Genomic DNA, 20,229 nt, shown 5'->3' with positions numbered 1-20,229 from the left:
AGCGTGCATTGTGTGTGTATGTCTAGCTCCAGCCATTGTACATGTGTGTGATGTGTATCACCAGCCACTGTGTGTGTGTATGTGTATCTCCAGCCATTGGGTGTGTGTGTGCTGTGTATCTCCAGCCATTGGGTGTGTATGCATGTGTGTGATGTGTACCTCTAGCCATCATGTGTGTGTGTGTCTCTAGCCATTGTGTGTGCGCACGTGTGTGATGTGTATCTCCAGCCATCGTGTGTGTGTGTGTGTGTGTGTGTGATGTGTGTATCTCTAGCCATCGTGTGTGTGTGTGAGTGATCGATATCGCCAGCCATCGCCAGGGCAGGGCAGGGCAGGGCAAGGTCCTTCAGCAGCGCGGAGCGAGGCCAGAGTTAGTTATCTATTGTTCTCGGCCACACCCCTGTTGAATATTGAGCGAGCCGCCCAGACACTCACCCGCTGTGGCTGGGAGAGGAGCCGAGGCTTTTTTTTTTCCCAGAAGTGCTCTGGGGTGGCGTGTGTTTCCGCCGGTTTTTCCTGCTGGAGAAGGGAAGGGGGAGCTGTTTGCTCTCTGCCCACGATCTCGCTCGGATCCCTTTTCTCCTCCTCCCGGGCTTATCTTTGTCTCACTCCCGGCTCTCAGCCCAGCGCTGCTGGTCGGAACGGAAGCGCCCCGGCTGGTGCCTTGTGCCCGGCAGCCGGAGCCCAGCAGCCCCGAGAGGAGGAGCCGGAGCCGGGCGCCCGCGGATCGCTCCTGGGCAGCGCGCTGGGTGGGAGCGAGCGCCCTATGCCGGAGCGGGGCTGGCTGAGCGGGGCTGGCGCTGGGTGTGTAGTGCCCGTCCGCGGGCGTGCAGGGCAGAGACCGGCTGGGAGCCGCCGCTGCACCCGCCGCCTTACCATGGTGTAAATCCGCTTCCGATCCCCGCTGGAGAGAGGCTGGGAGCGCGGAGAGGGGGAGGAAGAGCCCAGCCCAGCCCAGCCCCACTCCTCGCCGGGAAGCCAAGCAGCGCCCGCCGCCGGCGCCCCATGCAGCAGGGCTGCCCCCCGGCGCGGCGGGAGTGAAGCGGGCAGCAGCCGGGGAGTGGGGAGCGACCCCCTGAAGCCGGGAAGATGGCGAACGAGTCTCCGGCTAAAAGTCTGGTGGACATCGACCTCTCCTCCCTGCGGGTGAGTGCGGACGCCGGGCTCCTGGCGGGGCTTTGTCCTGGCGAGCCCGGGCCGGGGCGGGGCGGGGTGGGGTGGGGTGGAAGGAGCTGCCGGGGTTGCAGTCAGCTCTGGGGGGCAGCTGCCGCCCAGGAGGGGCACTTCGCTGGCCAGCCCGGCAGCTCCTGGCCCGCCCCCGTCGCGGGAGCTACTGGGGGGGTGTTGAGCTGCGGGGTGGGGAGGGGAGAGTACAGCCCTGGGCTGCTTTCCTTTGTTTGCATGTATTGGCATGTGCGTGGAAAAACAGGGCGCAACAGCTGCACGGCCAACCTCCGCGCTCGCTCCAGCCCCTGCCATTAGCCCAGCGCCTTCCAAAAATGTAACCACCCTCCTCGCCTCTCCTCTCCCCTCCCCCTCTGATTTTGTAGGACCCAGCTGGGATTTTTGAGCTGGTGGAAGTCGTTGGTAATGGCACCTATGGGCAAGTCTACAAGGTTTGTGTCAAAATTTCTCTTCTTCATCTTTTTTCTTTTTTGCCCAGCACCTACTTCCCTGCTTTGTTTACTGCACATCGGATGGCAGGCTCCCTCCCCCTATTCTGCACAGGAAAGTTAAGGACAATAAAAAATGTCTTGTTGTTTTGTGACCAGCTGGCGTCTACCTTTCTCCATGACACTCCTGGGGTTTCGAAAAGGAGCATAAATTACTTCCTTGGAGTTACCTCTCCTGACAGGGTCTAGGGTCTTTCTGATTTAACGTATAAAATAAAGAACACAACAAATGACGGCTCCAAGGTACTGTGGTTGTGAGGGTCCATGTAAGTAGATATGGGTGCTGTTTGGACACCGAACTGCTTGCTCTAATGGCAGGTGTTGATTTTTGTGTTTACATACCAATAACAAATGACCTGACTTAAAATTGTACACAGTTTCCTTGCTGGAAATGTTCAAAATTCGTAAGATGCAAAGGATAGGGTAAAGGGGGCTGCATCCATTTCCTACTTTGCTGTGCACAGTGTACAGGGTGTGGATGATGGGGGACGACCAGAGCAGGATGGATTATTTGTTTGAAGATGGTAAAATCAGAATTCCTCAAAAAAAAATGTTTGATATGTGTGTGACTTAAAGCAAAAGGAAGATAGTGAGAAATTGGTTTCACACCCACCTGGACAGTCTGCTTCACACAACGTTCAGTAAGTGGAACATGCAGATCCGAGAGTGCATGACTTGGTAAGGAGTGGCCGTTATAAGTATGATTTAATAGTGATCCACCATGCAGTTTTAACAAATGGGTTAAGGATTGAAGATGTCAGAAATTATTTATGCACAGATGCAAGGGAATGGGGGGGGAGTAATTGGAACTAATAGAACATGGTTTTCTTTTATTAAGAGAATTTACTGCTATCAGTCTCTCCCTACATGAATAAATAAGCCATGTAATGTGCCTTTGGGTAAAGGAAGTGCATTTAGGTTTGTTTTAAGAGGGTGAACTTTAGGCTGGGTGAGGGAGAGAGAGAGCATGTGTCTCTTTGTTAGGCAAGTCAAAATTTAGAAGTAGAAATGAAGTTAATTTGCCTCTTTCAGTGTGCAAAAGGTGGATAACCATTTGGCTCAACAGGCCTGTGTAAGATAGGAAGATTGATTGGAGGCTGACCTTTGGCATCTCCCTCAGGCTAACCCATCTAATAATTATTTTTCTGTAATCTTTGTGCCCACAAAGCTTGCATCACCTGAGCCCTCCTTAAAAGAAAAAGTAGGGTGTGTCCAATTTTAAACTCCCTTATTAATTATTGCAGTTGGTAAATTGCTAGCTGGCTGACTTTGAATTAATTAGTGCAATCCTTGTTGGGTTGAGTGACAATAGGCAATGTACATTCATTTTGTTTAAGTAGCATAGAATACTCTAGCAACCTATTTTAAAAACTAAGCTGAACAAATACGTGCATCAATTTGAAACAATAGAAAATCATGCTAGGTTTAAGTGTCAATCACTTCACTTTGATGACACACAAGCTCTCAGAATTTTGGCTTCAGTATACCTACTATTACTTTTTTCTGTATTGGAAAGTGATAAAATAGCTCTCCCTTCCTCCAGTAATTGTTTTGAGAAAAACTGATTGGGTACTGCAGTTCAGAGGTTATTTAAATACTGCTTTGTTATAGAAAGAAACCTCTCTGACATCAGATGGTGCATGGGTAAGTGGTGTAATGGGCTAATGTAACCACACCAGGTTTACCCAAAACATAAACACGTCATAATGGTTTATTTTATAAAGAAGGGTGTGATTCTAAGCTGCTTATGAAGTTGCTTTGGGTGTGAAGAGAATGCACAGAGGACCCTAGAGCAGTATTTAATCTCCCTCCTTACTCCAGCTGTACTATTTTTTTTTTTGATGGTCTGGGAGGGGGTGGTAAATCCCTTGTCATCTAAAGGCGAGACTGTCATTTGTTGTAAAAACAAGTTTGACTTGTCTGTGAAATACATGATTAAATGAACCATGTGTGCCCTGTTCCCCTCAGCCCCATCCTTGTGGTGTTTACAGTTATAATTCTTACTTTTTGAGATCAAGTCTTTGTAGCATGTCTACAAGCCAGAAAATGATTTCCATTAGACAAATTAATGGCTAGGAATTTTCAGACCTGACTAGTTTGATTTATTTCCATGTTTGTTATTGACATCACGACTTCAGGAACACGATTGTCTGACTTACTGTCACTGCACCCTACGTGTAAGAAAATGAAGACAAGATTTTTTTTTTTTTTTTTAAAAAGAGCACCTAAAATTAGGATCCTAAATCATCTTGTAGGTGCCTAAATAAAGCTCCAGTCCTGCAATGAGCAGTGTGTGGTCAGAGACTTCACCCACAAGGACTTTGGTGGAGCTTTGTGCTATCACAAGGGCCTGCCAACAGTAGGGCCTAAGTGATGTAATTTTAAGAATGCTGCGTGAGCACTCAGCTACTCCTGTTGAAATCAGCAGATTCTCCAGTTTTTGTTCTTTCCTCCATAGCTCTGCTTATGCCTCTGTGGTTCCCAGGGGAGACATGGTTTGCACTTGAAGAGGAGCGTGTGAGGGATGGTGAATCAGGGAAAAAATGTTCATGAGAGTTACTAGGCTATATGTGACTGAATGAGATGGAAAATTTTTTGTTATCGTATGTTCAGTAGAGGCTGATTAGTTAAGTGATTGGTATTTTGTCCCAGAGTCTAAAATTGTTGCTAACAGCCCCTCAGCAGTTAACTTTGTAGCCTGAGGAAAGAAAAATCAAGTCCACCTTGACCAGAAGTTGTTTGTCCTGTAGATTAATTCAGCAATATCTTATTGTTTTTTTCACATTTCTGAGCTAAAGTGTTCTGAGTTGTATTTGCTTTGGTTGAGGAAGAAAAGAGTTAACTTTTGTCAGCTACAATGAGGAAAGCTAGCCTCTGAATCACTATGGATGTAGGTAACTATTACGCCTCCTGTTTTAAAAAGAATAAAATAGTTTTACAGAGCAAAAAAATTCTTATACTTCTGTGAGAGTAGTTTCTCTTCAACAGGTTGATATCAACTGGTCTTAGGCTAACTGGCATGTAGAGACTTGTCCACATGCATACATTTCCTTCTTTCCGGCCAAAAGAAAGAGTTTGAATGGTGTGATGGATTGTTCAGAAAATTTACCTGCTGTTGCCTTGTTTATGTTGGGTAGCCTTCAATACCTTTTGTACACAAATAATAGAAAGAAAGTAGTTATTAAAGTTATGGAATGTGTTACTCAGATTTATACTCCCTATTTAACTAGTATAGTGCGCTCACAGGGAGTTAACTGAATGACATTGAGTTTGGCAGGGAAATGGTGTTATCATGGTTGGTTGTGGTCTGTCCTTTGGAATAATGAAGACTTCATATATGGTGGCCTCTGGTCCTTGACTCAGTCAAACTTTATCAGAGCATTTAAGTGTCGCTGGAATTGACAGGTATTGATTTGGCAACCTGTCTTTGGAATTTTTGGAATCATTTGCAAATATTGCAGGAGCAGTTTTGCAGTTCTGTAACATTTTTTTTCCCCTACTTCACAATAGTAAACCTTACGTTAAAGGGTAACTTGGTTCACTCCCCCATTGGAAATGTTTACCAAATTCCGTCTGGGATAATATTTAAAGCTGGTAGCAAATAAGTTTTTGATTTTGTAAAATGTACAGCAGCTATGTAAATTATGGACATTCAGCAACCCTTTAAGAAATTTATTAATGTTAGATCTGTTTAAACAAATTCATTCTAGATGCATATTCTGTAAATTAACTCTAATTTGAAATGAATGCACCATATGGTGATTTTTTTCTCTTGTACTTTTTTAAAAAGATAACTTAAGATTTCAACATCTTTAAGTTTTTATTCATGTGGTGTCATTTCTCCCCTTCGTACATCACAGAAATATTAGGTCTTAAAATATAATGACTGGGGATAAAGTGTCCATGGTAGTTTTGAGACATAGTTATAAAAGTGCTAGGAAGCTCAAAATTAGGGATGAAACTCCTAATTACCATTAACTCGTGCTGGTGTTGCATTCTGAGAGCTGGTGAGAGCAAATTCATAGTGAAGCCTTCTTTTGTTGATTTCTGTCACAGCCGTCCAAAATTGCATGTAAATGATCTGTATTGTCTAACCTCTGGCTTCTGAAAGGACATGATGTAAGATGTACTCATTTAAGTGATTATTTGAAAATAAGTTTAAAAATAAGAGAGAGAGACTTTTTCCTTGATGAAGTCTGCTCTATTTTTATCTTAATGCAGTTTTGTTTTAAAAAATGGCTTTATTTTTCTGGGCTTGATATTACTAATAGCCAATTGTTTTTTTGTTTGTTTTTGTTCTCCTGCTAGTAAACAGACAACATTGTGAATTCTGATGATGTTGAATGTGAACACAATTCCAGTCTTATCGCTGTAAAGACAAACTGTGATTGGTATCCATGATGTCACTTGATTTCATGAACTGTCTCAGGCCAGCTTATTTAAGGATGAGCTGCCCTCCTTTTAGCTCTTACTTTCTGGGAGAATTCAATTGTGTAGTGGTGGTTTTCTTGGGAGGAAACAGGGATGCCAAAATCACAACTGTGGTGCGGAAAACTGGGTTGTGTTCTCCATTCTTTTTCAAAGAAAGATCACTGAACTTCTTGATCATCCTTCACCTCCATATAATTTTAATTAAATATACAAAGGCTGGGCAGGTGGCCAGTGGGGATTACTGTGATATTTACTTTTATTTAAAAAAAAATGCAACCTGCTAATTGTGAGTAACCACATGTTCCTCTTGCTGTTACAGCCATCCGCCCTCCCCCATTCCATCTGTCTGTCAGACCTGCTTTTCTGTATCTTATCTTGCATCAAATTGCAAGCACTTGGCGCAGGGACTCTCTCTCTTTCTCTGAGCATTTCATACCGTGTCGAGCACAGTGAGGCGCCGATCCTATGTGAGGCCTGTAGCCACTATTGCACTGCAACATCAATAGCTTGATCTAAATCGCCTTGAAAGTCAGTGGAAAGTTTCTGATGGCAGTCAGAAGTTTGGTTGTACCCTTTTCCCTTTCCTCTGCCTGTTTTGCTTGTTTCTGTACTATATTATGTAAACAGCTGTTGTTGGGAGACCACGCCTCAGCACTCAACTCACCCTGTTGCGCTCATTTTCTTAACTTTGGCGAGGAGTGTGCCCTCATGCTTGCACAGGAAGGTGATTCTTGGTGCCATGATACCTTGTCACTCCCCCACCCCTCCGCTGGTGGGCTGCTCACGCTCCACAGCAGGGTTGTTCCTTCTCCACAGGGTCTAGAGAAGCCCCTCCACTGGTCTGGGGGGCTGAATGGGAGGAGGTTGTGGGGAGAGGGCTGCCACCCTGCCAGATACCTCTTCCCCCTCCCCCCCCCCCAACGGAGTTTACAAAAACAGAATAATACAGACTGAGTAGGTAGTATTCTCTGTGGAGCCTCCCCCAGAGGGAGGACTGCTGCCGGGGGCAGAGGAGTGCCATCGCTGCAGAGACAAGTGATACTACAGGACAGGAGGCTGCCTCTGCAGCCACGGTGAGGTAAGTTCTGCTCCTTGCTGGGCTAACATTGGCAATTGCATGAGCACCTTCTGGACATCATATAGTGTTCTCCTCCTTGCCCCTGCTGCTGTATCTTGAATTAGAATAGGTGATTAGTTAGCCCTTTATGTCATCCCTTGCATTTGTAGTTTTAGTTTAAGCCTTAAACTTTTCTCTCTTGCAGTCTAGCATTCCTTTCTCCCTAGAAGTTTCGTCAGTGAACTATGTAGTTTGAATAGCAATTTCAGCTTCTCAACACTTGCCCGGTCTACGTTTAGATTGATTTAGCTACAGCACTTGGAGCCATGAACAATTTTATGTCTTGAGCCCCTCTAGTTCCATTGACCTAGTCGCTGGTGTAGCTGTAGCTCAGTCATCTGAAGAATTCTTTGTTTGATCTAGCTACAGCACCAGCTCTCCCAGAGATGGACTAATAAAATCGATGGTAACGCCAGAGATCGAGTAAGTAAACAGTCAGCGTAGGAAATGTCTGTGCTATGTAGTGATAGTGGCACAGTTGCAGTGGCTATAGTGTAGATAGGGTCTGTTCTTCTTGAGATCTACCATCCTTAGTAATTGGGGGGTGTCTTTTTTTTTTTTTTTTTGCATTTTTTTTATTTGCATTTTTAGCTCTAAACTTCAGTCTTACGAGATAATTTCTCACTTCCTCTTTGCTCTGGATGATGTTGACGTCCAAGAGAGTGATATCATCACTTGCACGATATGGGTTGACGTGGCCACATATCCTAGCAGATCACCTACAGCATTAGATTTGGCCCCAGTCCAATTCCCATTGGAGTCAATGGAAAGAATTCTGTTGACTTGATTGAGAGGCAGTGTGTAACTCTAGCAACTCTGTAAGATTTTTGTTGTGTTTTTTTTTTTTTTAAATCAAATGTTGCAAATTAGAGCATTGAATCCCGCCTTATTTAAAAAAAAATTATTCCTATTCGAAAAGGGACATAATCAATTTCAAATGTAATCTGCTCAAACAAAAAAAAAAAAAGTAGCTTTACGGTACTATGGAGAAACCCTGCTATCAACTTAGCAGTTTTACTGTCATTCCTTAATATTTTTCACAAAGATGTTTTTTTCCTCCTTTGTTGTGGTGGGAAGGGACCTTTTCCCCTCAAATTTGGAGACTCTGATGCAGAACATTGCATGTGAAATTCTGCTCAGCAAACAGTCAGTCATTTTAAAGTTGGTAATGCCTCTCTAACAAGGGGTAAACAAATCAGACCTGACAAATCAACTAATGTATAGCGTGTAGGATTTTTTTTCTTGGGAAGTGACATTCACTTCCTCATAATCTACATGTTCCCTATTAAATTGCTTTTAATGTTGCGAGTGAACTCTCTGAGGCTGTGTCTACACATGCTGCTTCTTCCAGAAGTGGCACACTAATGAGCTATTGGGAGGATGCTAATGAAGTGCAGGTGCAAATTTTCTGCGCCTCATTAGTATATTGGTGCATGGTTCAGAGTCTGAAAGAAGCTCTTCCAGACTCCGAAGTGCACATGCATATCTGTGGCCCGTGGGGATCTTCTGGAAGGAAACCCTCCTTCTGGAAGCCCCTTCTTCCCCAAAATTTACGGAAGAAGCAGCACATGTAGACACAGCCTAAGGATATGTCTACACAGCAGTCTTATTCTGAAATAAGATATTCTGGAATAGCTTATTTCGAAATAATGCCACTACACACACACGTGCATTTTGAAATAGCACTTAGCAGGTGTATTTCAAAATAGCTGTACACACCGAGCCTATTTTGAAATACAGCTGTTGGACGCAATATGACTTATTTTGAAATAGGCACAATTCTGTGTCTTAACAGTACCTGTTTCAGTCTATTTTGAAAAGCTTATTCCCCATGAAATGAGGCTTGCCAATTTCAAAATAAGTCAACTGCTATTTTGAATTTATTTCTAAATAGGAGTTGCATCATCTAGATGCTTGGTTATTTTGAAATAACGGCTGTTATTTTGAAATAACGTTGCTGTGTCGACTTACCCTGAGTGAGAAGTGGACATAAACTGGTACCTTGAAATGATAAATCTCTTCTCTCCCTATTCCCCCCTTCCCTTGTACCAACCTACAGTGTCAACCTATTGGATCTAATTGGGTGCTCAGCTACTGTAGCAGGGCAGCTGGAGGTGAGATTCCAGGGCCCTGTCTCTTCTCCTGTGTAGAAGAACATGATCAGTTTAAAGAATCCTGTTGTAACAGCCATATGTTTTACTAAGGTTGGCTACAGTCCAAAGCTGCCAATGTGCTGGTGTCATTTGATTCCCCCTCCCCCAATTTTGACTTGGATATTAAAAATTGAATAGTTATTTTTATTTTTAGCATATGTTTTGCTTTCTCCTCACAATTTGTGGGAAGCACTGGACTCCATTGGTTCAAATGTTTGTTTAAATCCATGAGTTCAAATAATTTTTGTCTTAATTTTTTAATCCTTAAATTATGGGCTCCACCTAGCTGACAAAAGTGTGTTTCCCAGGCACTTTAGCCAATTAAGAAGTTTTAGCAGAGTACCTTACACTGCTTTGAACATCTGCAAAATACATACTTTTTACAATGGTGCTTGTGGCCAGGGGAAAAAAAATCCACAATCATATATTTTTTTCTGCAGTACTAGAACATAAAAATTGTTTGTATTTTTAACAGATACAGACACCATTCTCCCAAGAAAACATCAGTTCAGGCCTGTTTGGACTTCTGGTGCAACATATTTGCTGGGCTTCACCTGCTTCTATTTGACTCAAGTTATAAAGTTTTAGCTACGTCTACACGTGAAGCCTACATCGAAGTAGCTTATTTCGATGTAGTGACATCGAAATAGGCTATTTCGATGAATAACGTCTACACGTCCTCCAGGGTGCTGGCAACGTCAACGTTCAACGTTGAAGTTGTGCAGCACCACATCGAAATAGGCGCTGCAAGGGAACGTCTACGCGCCAAAGTAGCACACATTGAAATAAGGGTGCCAGGCACAGCTGCAGACAGGGTCACAGGGCGGACTCAACAGCAAGCCGCTCCCTTAAAGGGCCCCTCCCAGACACAGTTGCACTAAACAACACAAGATCCACAGAGCCAACAACTGGTTGCAGACCATGTGCATGCAGCATGGATCCCCAGCTGCAGCAGCAGCAGCCAGAAGCCCTGGGCTAAGGGCTGCTGCACACAGTGACCATAGAGCCCCGCAGGGGCTGGAGAGAGAGCGTCTCTCAACCCCTCAGCTGATGGCCACCATGGCGGACCCCGCTATTTCGATGTTGCGGGATGCGGATCGTCTACACGTGCCCTACTTCGACAGTCAACTTCGAAGTAGGGCGCTATTCCCATCCCCTCATGGGGTTAGCGGCTTCGACGTCTCGCCACCTAACGTCGATGTTAACATCGAAATAGCGCCCAACACGTGTAGCCGTGATGGGCGCTATTTCGAAGTTAGTGCCGCTACTTCGAAGTAGCGTGCATGTGTAGACACGGCTTTTGAGGGCTTCCTGAAACTCAGAACATTGGTACAGTTGTCCTCTTCTCTTACTCTCCCACCACCCTGCTCAGCTCTGCATCAGCCTGTCAAGGCACCAGTTGGGAATACTTATGTCTGTGTGCCCTGAAAATAGGGCTCTATATACATAATAGAAATGCTGAGAGACCGTTAACTGTAGCACCACCGATATGTACTATAATTCTGTGATAACAGAAAGTACGTACTGCTCCAGAGAGGAGTTGTAGTGATATCCAAATTTTTTAAAAAAAGAAAGAGGTTTTGTACAGAATGGAAGCCTTAATGGCAATTTTTGGTGCTTCTCTAGAATATGGATAGTGCTTTGTATATTGTTAGTTTCTTTGCAATGGGCTGATGTAGTGAAAGTAGGTTGCAGAATGAGCACTCTGCACAGACACACTCACTCACTATTTGCATATTACATACCATCTAAGGAGATGGGCTCCAGCCCACGATAGCTTAAACCCAAACACATTTTTAGGTTATAAGGTGCCACAGGATTCGATCTCTTTCAGCCAAAACAAAGAGAACGCCTCGGAAGCTCATCTTTTTGCAACATTTTCTTAACTGGATTTGTTCTTTTTGAAAGTACACTTAGACAGACACTAAACCAAGCACTTAAGTGTTTTCTCTTGCTTTTGTGATGCTCTTTATTAAAGAGTGTAATGTGTGTATTCACCCCAGTCTGTATCATATTTTAAAGTGTCAAGGTCTATACTTGCAAATAGAATACCTGTCAGTGAAATGGAAGGTCGCCTGATCCAAGTATCATTTTAAAGCTGATTTATTTTATATGCCTTTTCCAAGGAGTGAATTTGCTTTTCTTTAGCCAGTATCATCTCTTCACTGCTCAGTTGTCATATTTATAGTAAGACTTGGTATTTACATATAGATATATTTTTATTCTTGTAGAACTCCTGAGGAACCTGACTGAAGAGAAGCTCTTGCTTTAAAAACAAGCATGTTGTCTGCCTCCACTCTTATGTCCACAGCATCAAGCTTGTTGACTTTTTTTTTTCTTCTCCTTGATAAATTGTGCTTGTACACAGGCCATATTTATTTATTTATTTATTTACTATCTTAGAGCAAAGCAGTCGGAATACCTAAACTCAACATGACCAAAAGGCTGTAGGTGGGTTGAGAATAAATATTTGACATCAAATCTATTCATCTTGTTAAAGATAAGTTACTGTGCTTGCCTTGTACCTCTTTCTCCACCAGCTCTATTAGTGCACACTTTCCTTTAGCCCAAAACCAAACTGTTGAAGTTTCACCTGGCTCTGAATCTTATTTTTAAGTTTGTCTGCTATAAATCTGAATGCGCTTTGTATTCATTAAGACCAATTAGCTTTTTAAAGCAGTGCATTTTACACCCTTGGGGCAACTGCAGTGGGTTTCCCTTAATCACTTTAGCTGCGGCCACACTAGTCCAAAACTTTGAAATGGCCATGCTAATGGTCAAATCGAAGAATACTAATGAGTTGCTGAATTGAATGTTCAGTGCCTTATTAGCATTCACATGCTTCCTGCAGCAGTGTTTCCAAAGCACCGCCTTCGAACTTGTGCGGCTACACGGGGACCCTGCACATTTTGAAATCCCCTTATTCCTCTTGCTTTTAAATCAACTTTTGAGCATTACATGTAGCAAATTTTTGGTATGAAAACCCTCTGTCCCATGCCCTCCCCCTCCCAAACAGCGTGTGTAGCTGGGCCTACACTGTAGAGTTCTGTCGACAGAGGAGGCCTTCTGTTGACAAAACCAGGGAGTGTCCACCATTACAGCTGAGAGGAATAAGGGGATTTCGAAATGTGTGGGCCCTTTCAAAAAGGACCCTCATTTAGCTGTGCTGAGCTGTGTGCGTTCAGAAGCGGTGCTTTTGAAGCGCCGCAGCCGGAAGCGTGCGAATGCTAATGAGGCGCTGAATATTCAGTTCAGCACCTCATTAGTATTCTTCGATTTGACTATTAGCATGGACATTTTGAAGTTTTGGCCAAGTGTGGCCATAGCCTTTGTTTCCTAAAGCCATTTGCTAGGCTGAGCAATCAGTTGAATGGTCCAATATAAATCTGAAATGAGACGGAGTCTGTGCATTCCTTTCGTCTTCAAGTCATTCAAATTAATTTCTACAGAATGAGACTGGAAACTGAGGCACTGACAATAACTTGTCTGAGGCCACCCAGCAAGTTTGAGGAAGAGCCGGTATCCAGATCACCTCTTATTCAGTCCTGTACTTCAGTCACAAGACCATCATGTTCCCCCTTAAATAAGCCACAACATTTACAATATCCTCAAATCAGGGGAGTCTGAGTGCTGGAGGTAGCTCTAAAAGAGTGATTTGAGCTGGATGGAATTGTTCTTTGCTAGGTATGTGGCACACTTCCTCAATATTGGCATTCTGTTCACAGTAAATACCTACTATTTTTGTGCCACCTTAGAGTTGTTGCGTTAGATCGCTGTTTCCCAAACTGCGTTCTGTGGGATGTGAATAGGTATTCCATAAAAAAATTGGTGCTTGCGATTATTCTTCCTTCTAAAATATTAAATATAAAATTGTGTGTCTCAAAAATACTAAGGTATTTGAATAGTATTTGGATTGTAGGTATATTGATATTTGTAACGCACTCATGATAGTATAGTTGTTATGCGACTTGCGCCAAAACAGTCGGAGTTGATTCAGCTAGTTTTGGCACAAGTCATGTTCAGAGAGATTGCATGATGATGCACCTGATATGAGGCTCTAACTCTCCAGCATTGTTCCTATTATTAAGCAGATTTGTGACTTAAAGATGCAAAAACACTCTTCACATTTAAAAACTGACAGATGTTACTTATTTTTATTTTCCAGTTGTTTTCTCTAAAGATAACACATTCGTAAAAACAGAATTTGAAGATGTTTTCCCATGCCTAATTTGTTTTGCATTTCTTTTTCATAAAAATGTTCTCAAGCTTTAAGGAGTGAGAGTCCTCTTTGAACTTTCTATTTTTGCACAAAAGAATGACACTAGCCTATCCTTCTTTTGGCTTTTATACTGATGTTTTGTTTTGGGTTTGTACTTAATTTTCATTACTTAATTTTTATTTTTTATAATTAATTATAGGGTGGCTAACTCTTGTAAATTAACTTTTGAGCAATACATGTAGCAATTTTTCAGTATGAAAACCCTCTGTCCCATGCCCTCCTCCTCCCAACCAGCATGTGTAGCGGGGTTTACACTGCAGAGTTCTGTCGATAGAAGAGGCCTTCTTTTGACAAAACCAGGGAGTGTCCACACTATAAAAGTGTTCTGTCAAGAATCTGTTGACAGAATCCAGCAGTTTTCCCATCAGAGTTGTGTCGTGACCATACGAGGTATAGGGCCTCCATCATCAGATTCTGTCAACAAAAAAATAATGTGGACGCTCTGGGGGCACTCTGACAGAGAGGGCTTCTGGTTCACTGGGCTGCCCTGTTTGCAGAGCTTCCAGTTGGCTGTTTTGTATTGCAGAGGGCTGGGGAGTCTGGTGGCTCTGTGTTGATGGGGAGCATGTATTAGGTGTAGACATGTTCTGTAGACAGAGGTTCTGTTGGGAAATAATGTTGACAGTAACTTCTGTTGACAGAACTTAGTAGTGTAGACACAGCTTATGTGTTCTGTCAATATAGTCCAAGCCCAAATGTGTTCCGCAGCCAAATTAATACAGGAAGTGCTGCCTTAGATAACTGCTTATGTGGCTTTTTTGAAAACAAGTGCTCAGTGTAACTGCCCAGATGCAACGGTATTTCACTCTTCTCCTGCACTGTAGTTGGCTAAACCATTTTTAAGATAGTGGTTTACAAAACTACTTGGATAATTTCCCTTGCCATTTACTTACGGTTAATAGCTTATTTAGACTTCTAAAATTTGGTATAACTGTACAGTTTGAGTAGTGCTTAAGGATGATGATTCTAATAGAATTTTATTGTGAGAGATACTGATTGTTTCTGGGGGAAAAATACTGTTTTAAGAATGCATTAAATTAGTCATGCATGTTAAACCAAAAAAATTAAGGTATTTTTGGTGGTTGTTTTTTTTTTCTTTATAGTTGCTGCTATGTACTTATAAATTATACTTAGATATTATGGAAGATTCAGCTAATGAATCTGTATCACAAGATGTAGACACAAAGGAGTTCATCAAGTACTGTAGGGAAGCCTCTACTTGTGTTTTTTTTTTTTTTTTTTTTTTTTTTAAACCCTTGCTTTATTCCAACAATTGTGTGCTTTTTTTTAAAGTGATACACACACATTCAGACACCCGTTTGTGCCTTTGCACAAATGCAGCATGTCGATTTTCTAAATTTCACCCAGCCGAGCTGGCATGTTTCCATTATTCTTGTTTAAATTGCCACCTTCCCATGTGTTTCTAGTGTAGTCTTGTGGGGGAGGAAAGAATGGCAGTCTATTAATAGCTACTGTACAGCTTCCCCCCTTCATCTGTTACAGATCCTTGGAATGCTTTGAGTAACAAATTAATGAAAACCTTATTTAATGTAAGTGCTGGAGAAGGCATATTCTCTCTTCTCCCCACAGAAAAAGGGGAAAAATCCATGATCATCTTAATCTTTGGAGGTGGCAGAGACTGAAATGTACACCTTTCTAAGCTATCTGGGTACATTCTGTGGGTTAAACTGTAGTGTGTTGACAGTGAATATGGAGGACAATTATTTCTAGTCATTTAAAACACAGTGGAGTTGCTAAATTAGTTCAAAAGGGGAATGGGAAAGAATTTTTTGAGTATGTTACATGGTAGGGAATAAAACCTTTAATATTGACCTAATTGTTTTTGTAACTCTTGTAATAGTTTTATAAGCGCTCTTGTAACTCAGGTAATAGTTTTATGTCACCAGTTTTGTGGTTTTCAGATCTAGTGGCATAAGGCAGAAGATCAGTAAATCATTGTCTGTGAGCAAAGCTACCTTTTGCTTTCTTTCGATTTCCTGTGAGGTAATGGAAGAGTGCCCTGTTCTCCTAACGGACACAACAGAAAATTAGTTATCAATGCACCTGCTTTCTGGTTAAAATTGTCAAGTGGTAAGGGCGCCTTCTTGTCTAAGGGCATGTAGTTGCAGCTCTTGGGCAAGCTGGAGAAGTACAGTGACTCTTCGTAGACCACAGGAATTTTAGTTAACTGGTCAAGTTGCCTACACCTCGGGACATGCTGGTGGTTGTTGTGGAGTGCCTCCTCTGTGGTAGTGTTCCTTTAAGTACTTATTTTGAGGGGGACCCCACGCACCTGTAGAAGTTCAGGTTTCCTATCTGTAAGTTTTCAAAAGTTTTGAATTGCAGAAGGGATGGGGGAAGGAAGGAAGCAAATGCTGTCAGTGGCGTTTGTTACTTTGTTCTGGTAGCGAACCATGCCTTCCTTGGGACACACTGTATAGATTTGTGTTAAGCGCCTGTGTTGGAAGCTCATTGACTTGTTGGAGGCTGAAGTTATGCATGAGCACAATTAAGCAGGTTATAGTCTTACTGCTTTACTTAGGTAAGAGCAGACAAGTTAAATGAAAGGGGCTATAACTGCACAGATACTGAAGGTGCAGTTTTAGTCAGAAAACTAACTTTAAGAATGACCCCCTCTCCGAGGCGACAGATCTACTGGGTCTTGTCTATTGGCCTTTGTGACTCTTTACTCCTATGAAATCTGCAAAGTCAACACAGCTGAGAGGGTATGAGCTGGGTCCAATTCCTTTTTATCATCATGAAAAATGTTCTCTATATTGAAGCATATTATACCTGAGCCAACCTTCTGAAACCCGGAGGTTGCACCGGCATTAATGACAAAAGCATGATTTGGCCCACAGAGCTTTTATAACATGTGATTATACACAAGCAGTGGTTAAGAAAATTGCAACAAACCACAACAGAACTCAGCCTGAGCTGACAGGGCCAGTGATTAGGGGAAAACCCAAATCTCTTGTTATCTGTAAACTGGGGACATTTGATTCTGGAATTTGAGAAGTGATATTCAAGGAGCCTCAGGATGCCTTTTGTGCCATAGAACCATACTAAAACTTGCCGTTTGATCAAGGTTAGCTGAAGAAATTGACGTAAATTTATTCAGGTTCCACTAACCACTAACTGGAGTGTTACCAAATGTATTATGTTAACAACTAAGAGTAGAAATGACTAGACTGGTTTTAATAAATATTTTATCCACTAAAAACTTTTTATAGTTTGTCAGATAATTAATGTTTATTTCTTCTTCTGTGCTTCATCTGTAGTAGCTAGCAAAAGCACAAACTTCTTCCAGTAGAGCCTTGTTTTTAATCTGACCTTGAGACACCTCAGTCTTGAGTTTCGTTAGAGGGGCATGCTTGATATATGTATTTCAGTGTGCTGAATTACTTGAGTTTCTTTTGAGTGACCCTGGGCTGCTATGAAGCATATTGGAGATAGCAGATTAAATTTACCGGGGACTTGCATCTGAATAAGTGTCCAATCAGTTAAACAAGTGGTTCTCAAATGGAGGCCTATATGTAAAGGATTGCAGAAGACATAAATGAATTCTGTTCAGTCTTCCTACAGCACTATAGATTTCCAAAGGGGTCTGCATCTCCATTTGAAATTTAAGGGGTCTACAAACATAATTGAGCACCACAGAGTTAAATTGCCTCACTTCTGTAGGAATTTTGCCTCATCAATAAAAGCTCTGTCAGAGAGTCTGAAAAGAACTATTCTTCAGCGAATCTGGAGTGTCATGATCTGAATGTTTTTGAATGAAGATGCCTCTGTTGATCAGTTAAGATGTGGGAATTACATCCTTAACAAATGTGGCCTGGATGAATATATAATTTATACATGTAAATATCATTTGAAGTGAAAACAGATCCAACAAAGTAATAGTGCAGCAGAACGAATCCTTCATATTAGAGCATGTGAGTATGTGTTCCTTTTAAGTAATGTGTTTTTCCCCTTCCCCTAGAAACACATGGGGAAGATCCTCAGCTGGTGGTATTCTGTGTAGTTCTGTTGAAGTAAAGGAATTATTCTGAATTAATATCAGATGAAAATTTTGGCTATACTGTGTGAACTAAATCCCCGAAAGAGTGAGTTAGCATGTTTTTGTAGAAGACCAACTTTCACATCAAATATTACATGAAATATGCATGTCTCATACCGCCATTTACCTTATGTCTTCCATGTCTTAATACCGCTCTGTGGTTTTAACTTTCTTTCATCTTCCCTCTATGGAAAATGTCATTGCTAATTGTGCTGTTCTTCACATGTTCCCTCCCTGCCTTCTCCCTCTCATCAGCTCTCTGTCTGCTGTCTTTTTCTTCTCTCCCTGTGTTAAACTTTTCTTTCCTTCCTCTCTTTATGGTACCATATCAGGGCGTGGCTTGTATGCTGGGGTGGTTTTTGTACTAAGTTAACTGTGTACGTTTAAAAACAGGGTTAAATTGGCACAATCCAAGGAATAGACACAATTCTACCAGTATAAAGGTTCTTATTTCTGTACATTAATCACTCTCCGCTCCTTGTTCTTACATCGTTTTCAGATCTTTCTCAGGATCCATTTTTTGGGGGTAGAGGAGGTAGTAGCAGTTCTCCAGCTTTACCTCTTCCGAGTGTGGGGAGAGAGGCTATGGGGAGGGAGAGTTGTGCCCTTCTTCCCCCTTTTCTCACTGGAGATGTGTCAGATGGATATTTGCTACCTCTAAGGAAAACCCAGCATTATTTTTCTTTTAGGAGAGAAATAATCCTCTCCATCTCTCGAAGCTGTGGTGATATAAGAACATGCAAATACCTATGCAGGGTCAGGCCAGTGGTCCAGCTATCCTGTCTTCTAACTGTATCCTGTCCCAGTATCCTGACTTCTAACTGTCTAATGCCAAATGCTTCAGAGGGAATGAACAGAACCAGCTGATTTTTGTCAAGTGATCTATCCCTTGTCATTCATTACCAGCTTCTGGCAGTCAGAGGGTTAGGGATGCCCCAAGCATGTCATGGCATGCTTGACCATCTTGACTAATTGATGGACCTTTCCTCCATGCACTTACGTTGTCCTTTTTTCAACTCAGTTATTCTTCTTTGCCTTCACAGCATCCCCTGGCAATGAGCTCCACAGATTCACTGTGTGCTGTGTGAAGAAGCACTTCCTTAGGTGTGTTTTTAAACCTGCTGTTAATTTTGTAGGGTGGCCCCTGGTTCTTGCACTGCATGGAGGGATAAATGGCACTTCCTTTTTCACTTTCCCACCCCAGTCATGGTTTATAGCTCTCCCTCAGTGTAGGAGCACCTGAGTGGGGATCAGTTGTTGGGGAGCTACTTAAAGCTGCTTGTTTTTTTTTTAAACTCGTGTGTGAGCGGGAGCTGAGTGCTTCGTCTGGCTTCTCAGTGCTGCTAAGGAGAGACATGAGGGAATGCTTTTTTTCCCCTTTCACAGATGTAAAGGGCCCACGACCAGAGAACCTTGCCAAATGGAGGTTTGTGGGGATTGTACGGGAACTTCTTTTTGCCCTCCTGCTTGCTAATCTGTTACTCATGTTGCCTTGTGGCCATGGACCCCCAATTTTCCATGTCGGATCCATTCCTACTCCTGTTCGTGCCCTCCCAACCACTCCCTAGAGCTGAGGCAGGAGTGGAGCCAGGGCTTCTGGAGGTGGCAGAGATGTGGAGATTTGGATGAAGTAAAGAGGCCAACGCTGGGGCCACAGCTTGGAAGTGGGGTGGGGCTTTGCTGGGATCAGCCAGGCTTGGGAGCATGGCGGGGCTGGGTTGGAAACAGAGCCAAGGCTAGGGTGGAGCCAGGAGACAGGGCTACAGCTGTGGGGGCAGGTAGGGGGCTGGAGTGAATCTGGGAGTGAAGCAGGTTTTGGTGGCACTCCTCCTCCTCCCATGGGGACTGGCCTGTGCCCTGCTGCATCCCCCTGGATGTTCCTCCCCCACAGTTGAGGAATCTCTGCCATATGGATGGAGTGACTGCTGCATGGAGGCAGTGTACAAAGGGAGCTCGTAAAGTCTGTCTCCCACAGCCTGTCTTAGACTAGGATTTAAGGTACAGGGTTAGCATGTGGTAGCTAATGACCCTTGTGTTAGAAGCCTCATCCAGACAGGACCAAAGGCACTCTGTCTTATCATATGCTAACTTCACATTTTAAACCCTGGACTAGACAAAAGCCTTGAGGTTGTGACACTCTGTGTGTGTGTGTGTGTGTGTGTGTGTGTGTGTGTGTGTGTGTGTGTGTGTGTGTGTGTGTGTGTGTGTGTGTGTGTGTGTGTGTGTCCGTCCTTCACTAGAACCCAAATACAACATAACCAACAAACAGTAGTAAAATGCGGAACTCTCCTCTTACTAGCTCCTGTTTGACTAGAGGCTTTTTAATGTGTTTTTTAATGTTTTCTATTTTTGCATAATTTTAAATTTCTTTCATCCTCTTTTTTTAAAAAAACAAAACAAAACAACCAATCAGTAACTTAGTGTTCAAAATAATATGTAAATGCCTTCATTCTTGACAAAGTATTGGGCTTACATCCACTTGTTTTTGAAACTGGGGGATTGATATTTTCAGTCAC

The 20,229-nt window shown here is 42.7% G+C and overlaps 1 protein-coding gene across 2 annotated transcripts in view; it reads left to right on the top strand.

Moving 5' to 3' along the window:
• The first annotated feature begins 557 nt into the window (after positions 1-557).
• Positions 558-20,229, top strand: part of MAP4K4 (mitogen-activated protein kinase kinase kinase kinase 4) — a 237,334-nt gene continuing 217,662 nt past the window's right edge. For both annotated transcript variants that reach the window (XM_074991463.1, XM_074991454.1), the window contains exons 1-2: positions 558-1,146; positions 1,551-1,616. In XM_074991463.1, the coding sequence (XP_074847564.1) occupies positions 1,090-1,146; positions 1,551-1,616 (123 nt within the window). In that variant the 5' untranslated portion in view covers positions 558-1,089. The remainder of the gene's footprint in view (positions 1,147-1,550; positions 1,617-20,229) is intronic.

This window comes from Carettochelys insculpta, chromosome 1 (assembly GCF_033958435.1).
Source record: "Carettochelys insculpta isolate YL-2023 chromosome 1, ASM3395843v1, whole genome shotgun sequence".
NCBI lineage: Eukaryota > Metazoa > Chordata > Testudines > Carettochelyidae > Carettochelys > Carettochelys insculpta.
Note: the sequence above shows the minus strand (reverse complement) of the source record. Positions and strands in the feature narration are given on the sequence as shown.